The sequence below is a fragment of the Alexandromys fortis genome, unplaced genomic scaffold (genome assembly GCF_014885135.2).
Source record: "Alexandromys fortis isolate MF-2015 unplaced genomic scaffold, M_Fortis_MF-2015_v1.1 scaffold_72, whole genome shotgun sequence".
Taxonomy (NCBI): Eukaryota; Metazoa; Chordata; class Mammalia; order Rodentia; family Cricetidae; genus Alexandromys; species Alexandromys fortis.
This window is the reverse complement of record NW_026067969.1, coordinates 2,807,049-2,813,048: the sequence shown is the minus strand read 5'-3', so window position 1 is coordinate 2,813,048 and position 6,000 is coordinate 2,807,049. Positions and strand designations below refer to the sequence as shown.

At 49.5% G+C, this 6,000-nt stretch overlaps 1 protein-coding gene across 3 annotated transcripts in view; it reads left to right on the top strand.

Annotated features, from left to right (window-relative positions):
* Positions 1-6,000, top strand: part of Vav2 (vav guanine nucleotide exchange factor 2) — a 185,033-nt gene that overhangs the window by 138,099 nt on the left and 40,934 nt on the right. For all 3 annotated transcript variants that reach the window (XM_050154926.1, XM_050154927.1, XM_050154928.1), the window contains exon 5: positions 5,759-5,861. In XM_050154926.1, coding sequence (XP_050010883.1) covers positions 5,759-5,861 — 103 coding nt within the window. The remainder of the gene's footprint in view (positions 1-5,758; positions 5,862-6,000) is intronic.

Genomic DNA, 6,000 nt, shown 5'->3' with positions numbered 1-6,000 from the left:
ATATCAGTCCTAATATCCAGTATTCAGCTAACAAAATTAGGAGTCATGGCCTGTGGTGGAATTTCAAAGGACAGTGTGGGATTAGTTCTTTCCTTCCGCCATGTGGAACTCCAGAATCAAACTCGGGTTGTCAGGCCTGTGGCAAACATGTTTACCAAGTCATTTTGTGTTGTAAAGAACCAACTGGAGGTTGCAATCGGAGACTGTGCATTCGTTTCCCAGCCGCCTAGACCTGAATAATCGCACAGAAACTACATTAACTACAGCACTGCTTGGCCAATGGCTCAGGCATATTTCTAGCTAGCTCTTACAAGTTAAATTAATTCTTATCTATGTTTTGCCACTTGGCTTGGTACCTTTTCTCAGTGCAGCATTTTCATCTTGCTTCTTCTGTATCTGGGTGGCGACTGCAGACTGAGCCTTTCCTCTTCCCAGAATTCTCCTAGTCTGGCTGCCCCGCCTATACGTCCCACCTTGCTGCTGGCCAATCAGCATTTTATTAAGCCAGTATAAGTGACAAATCTTTACAGGGTACAAGAGCATTTTCCCACAGCAGGAGGACCGTATAAACACCATCACAAAACTTTCTACAGATTGGAGTGAAACAGCTGTGTTTCCATTCATGGGTGAGTGCCCATGTACGACAGGACCAAGAGCTCTAGAAGGGACCCTGAGTTATATGGTGAGGTGGAGTTTGTTCAAGATGTTTAAGCAGCCAAATAGAAAGAAGAAAGTCTTGGGCAGATTATCCTGGGTCACGTGGGCATTCCCGTGGGGATGATATACACAGAACCAATCCGAATGGGTCTGACTCCTGAACAGAAGCACTGGAGCTTTACCGGTCTTAGAAGATACCGGGTAATCCTCTGTGGCTTAGAGGAAAGCCAAAGTTTCTTAGGTAAGATAATAGGATTTTTTTTTTTTTTATGTAGGACCATGAATAGAATTGGGATGGCACAGAAGAAAAGAAAAACCTGATAAATTAGACTTTGTTCAGTTAAGAATGAATGCTTAGCAGGGGGCTAGAGAGATGGCTCAGAAGTTAAGAGCACTTGCTACTCTCGTAGATGACCTGAGTTGTGCGAGTTTATGTGTAAGGGTGTTTCACCTGCACACATATATGTGCACTACATATGTGCAGGGTCCATGGAGGCCAGAAGAAGGCCTGGGGTTACAGGTAGTTGTGAGCTGCCATGTAGATGCTGGGAGCTGAACCCGGGCCCTGTACAAATGCATTCAGTACTCTTAATCACTGAACCCAGGCCCTGTACAAATGCAGTCAGTACTCTTAATCTCTGAGCTGTCTCTCCAGCCTTATTTATTTTTATGTATGTGTCAGGTGGTAGTATCTACATCTGTGAGAAAGATTTCCAGAGAGTTCAGAAGAAAGCATTGGAGCCCCTGTAGCTAGGGTTCCAGGCGGTCGTGAGCCACTTGATGTAGGTGTTGGGAACAAAAACTGGTTCTCTGCAAGGGCAATATGGGATCCTAATCTCTGAGCCCTTCTTTTCAGCTCCCCTTCTTGTATTCCGAGTTCACCAAGGAGGCTGGCTGGCCGGCCAGGAAGCCCTAAGGATCCACTTCTCCCTGCCTCCCCAGGGTTAGCATTACAGGAGCATGCCACCGTACTTGGTTGTACCACTAAGTGGCCCAGTGTCCATAAAAAAGGAGATCGGATCACAACTTACTGCTCAGCTTTGCAAAGGACCAGCTGCCAATCCTCCTGGGCTCAGAGATGAGATGCAGAGGATGAGACAAGAGTTGCTGCTGGGCGGTGGTGGCGCATGCCTTTAATCCCAGTGCTTGGAAGGCAGTAACAGGTGGATCTCTGTGAGTTCTAGGCTAGCCTGGTCTATAGAGCAAATTCCAGAACAGAACCAAAAGAAAAAATAAATAATAAATAAATAAAAAGAAGAAACAAGATGCCAAAGGGAAGAGCTGTCTATGCTGCCGACTTCTCAGCAGGGAAGGTGGTCCATTGAGGATCAGCCAGGAGGGAGGCTGAGAGGAGAAGTGGAGAGGGTATCCATTGTTCTCATGATTTTCATTGGTAAGGTTTGGAATGCTTTGGACTGAGTGTTGGACAGTTCCTTTTGTCAGAGTGTGTCGGCCAAGATGCATTTCTGGTTTTATGAACCTTACCAAAGATACTGAAAATTCACCGTCTGGCATCACACGTGAGGCCGGTGCAGGTGTTTGTAGCGGGTATGGAGTCAGCTGAGGGGAAGAGTGCTGAGAGCTGATCTAGCGAGGAGCCACCTTGGCTAGAACCCACAAGCTCATGGGAAACCACAGTGGGACCTCCTCACACACCCACTGCCTTGTTGGATGACCGTGGGGCTGACCCCTCCTACTCAAGTTTAGCATATGCGTTTGCTCCTTTGTATGCACATCTGGCCAAGGCTTCCGAGCTGAGTTCCGTAGAGTGTGTGGAACATGAATGTACTGTTCACTGTGAATCAGAGCAGGGCCCTAGAGATCACAGTAGAGCCATGACCCTTCCAGCCATCTCATCTTCAAGTGAAAGTTAGAGCCAGACCCTGAGAACAGCAAAGAATCATACCTGAAGAACGGGTTCCAATCAGCCTGAGGTAGGGTCTGTGCAGGTAAGGCAGGTCAGGTAGATAAGGTAGGTCCTTAATGGGAAGGAACCCAGCTGCGTGATCTGGAATTGTCTTGGATATCTTCACAAGGTAAGGTGAGGAAAAAGTGGGGGCTCCAGTGCTAGCTGATTGCCAGCTTGCAAGTCCCTGTTCAGGCTCAACTTCCACCCATTTGACCCCTTTCACTGCCTTGTGGAATATGTCACCATCCAAACTCCCTGTCCATCACTTCCTTCCCCTAGCCCGTTGGAGCGAAGCCTGTGTCTGTCTCTAGATAGGGAGGTGTCTCATCTGCCAGGAGCCGTGTGCTCCTGAAGCCTGGAGCATCTGTTTCCCTCAGTTCCACGTGGTCGGAACTGTAGACAGCATTTCAGCCTCCAGCCTCGCTCTGCTGCATAACAGAAGTCTGGCTGACTAATATCTGCCAGAAAGTACCCCGAAACCTTCACCTGGCCCAGGAATCTGGAGGGTAGAGTGGCAGGGCCAAAATCTGGCTCAGAGCCCGGAGAGGCAGGGGAAATGATTCATGTTATCTCTGGTGACAGTTTCCAAAAGACAGACAGATGGACCCACTGATGGGTCAGCAGGAAAGACCACAGACGTTCTGAGGTGAGTCGGAACTCTAAGTGTGAGCCCTGCATGGCAGGAGGTGATGTGCAACCCAGGTCTGCACCCCATTTCATGATGCCCCCCTACAGGCAGGGAGAAGAGTCAGGAAGAGTCGGGGCTAAGGCCACAGTGTGGTGTGTGTGTGTGTGTGTGTGTGTGTGTGTGTATGCATGTGTGCGAGCACATGTTTGCATGCAAGCACAGAGCACAGGTGTATTATTTAATGTGCAAAATGGCCACCTCTACTAAGGATTTTCTGGGCCTGAAAAGAACAAGTGGCTTTTTAAAACTTAAATTGATGGGTCAGTGAGATGCAAGCCTGGCACTTCAGTTAGGTCTCTGGAGTTCAAATAAAGGTGTAGAGAGAGAATGGAGTCCACGAAGGATCTCATGTGACCACACACACTGTGGCACACACATCTCCCCACCACGTGGTCACATACACAATAATAATTAAAAGAAGAACTTCAGCAGAGCATGGTGGCACATCCCTGTCCACATAGCACTCAGCAGGCTAGTGAGGCAGGAGGATTGTCATGAGTTTGAGGCTAGCCTGGGCTCCATGGTGAGTTCTAAGCCAGCATGGGCTACAGAGTTGAGACTGTCTTGAAAAAAAACCAAAGAACAATAAAAAAAAAAAATGGTGCTGTTGTGGGTATTCAGAAGGCTCTAAGGTCAGAGGCACTTCTCCATGGAACTGTTGTGGTATGACTTGTTCTTTGTTAGCCTTGTCCTCTGACCGGCATGTGTGAGTTGGGACAGAATGTGGGATACCCAAAGCGCCACCCTTCCTGAACCTTTGCCTCAGTCTGTGGGATCTCACTGCTACTCAGGTCGGGGCTCGCTGTCTGCATTTCTGAACCCCAGAACACAGTTACCTCCCCGAGCCAGTGGACCTGGGATGGCAGGTAGCCTGACTGAGTAGAACCTGCTGCATGGGTTAGGGAGGGTCAAAGTGAAGGATGAGATGGCCGGAGTGTGGGGCAGATGTCTTATCATCAACTACAAGACAGATGGAAAGGCGGTCTGGGAACTGCACTAGGTCTGGGGGTGCCTGGGAACCCCTAGATACACATGCAGAGGCCGCAGAGCCCTCTTGCAGAAGGAAACTGTGGTGGTTTAAATTATACATGTCCCCCAGTCTTGGGCACTTACATACTTGGTTCCCAGTTGCTGGCAGTGTTTGGGAGGGGTGTCGCTGGAAGCCGGCTTTGGGAGTTTAAAGACTTTTCCTTAAACTCTCCAAGCCGTTAGACATGAAAGCCATTTTCATGCACTCTCTCTGCTTCCTGCTGGGGTTTAGGATGTAAACACTGCACCCACAGTCAGGGAGCAGAGAGAGGAGGGTGGATGCTGGTGCTCAACTTGCTTTCTCCTTTTTATTCAGTACACCATTCAATGAGATCACACCCCATTGAACAATGCTTCCTACAGTTGAGGCTGGTCTTCCCACCTCAGCTGAGCCAGTCTGGAGATTTCCCTCAGTCACGCTCAGAGCTGTCTCCTAGGCGATGGTCTTAGTTTTCTGTTGCTGTGAGGAGACACCATGGCTTATAAAAGAAAGTGTTTAATTGGGGGCTTGCTTACAGTTTCAGAGGGTGAGTCCATGTCTCTCATAGTGGAGGACATGGCAGCTGGTCAGACAGCATGGTGCTGCAATAGTAGCTGAGTGTTTGCACAAGTTGGAGGTGGAGAGAGAGGGAGAGAGACTGAAAGACTGACTGGGCTTAGTAGGGGCCCTTGAAACCTCAAAGTCTACCTCCAGTGATGACACACCTCCTCCAGTAAGGCCACACCCTCTAATCCTCTCCAAATCAGCACTACCACCTAGGGACCAAACATTCAAATAAGTCTGTTGGAGCTATTCTCATGCAAAACACAACCATGATTATCGACACCCATCAGGTTGGCAGTCAGTGTTAATCACTTGTCATGAGTAGCTTGGAGAAAGCCAAGGAGTTGTGAGCAGAATCAAAACTTCCCAGAGTTTTAAGTTGGTCTTTGCTTTCCTGGGTTCTGGCTTGAGAAGGTACACCACGTATTCCATGTCTTCCTCTATTCCTCCATCCTGCTTGGTGTCCACAATATGTGAGAAGCGGCTGTATGTGGGTCCTGTACTCTTGATCGTCATGATGGGGCCACAATGATGGTGGAGACCTTGGGCTAGTTTCTCAGAGCATTTGGGGATCCTGGGCACAGGCTAAGATGGAAGCTCTGTTTTGGGGTATGAGCTGGACATTTCTGCTGACCAACCAAAGAGGATCCCAGTGGAGAAAGGTGTCTCACACCAGGGCCTCTGGCTGGTGTGTCTCCAGCATTTGCCCCAGAGTTGGAGCATCGCTGGGGAAGAAAGAGTGTTTGAAGACAAGCAGGTCCTTGTGGCAGCCTCTGCCCAGTCCGATTATAGCTCACTGAGGCACGCCACTTTGTGGGCTGACGTGGGTGACTTTGCCAGGTGCCATGGAAATGCTTTGCAGCCCCCCCCCCCCCGCCCAGTCCAGGTGCCTGGACCTTTCTTCCTTGCTCACCTACATCTCCCTGTGCAGCGAACATGACCTGGGTGAGGACATTTACGACTGTGTCCCGTGTGAAGATGAAGGGGATGACATCTATGAAGACATCATCAAGGTGGAGGTGCAGCAGCCCATGGTGAGCGCCCCCACCCTGCCTTTGCTAAAGGAACCTGAGCCTCCCTTGGGGAGTTGCCTGAGTATAGACCCAAGTGCTTCCCGACTCTGCTGGGCTCCCTTGCAGTATCCTTCCAGCCCTGTCGGGACACTCTGAGGTG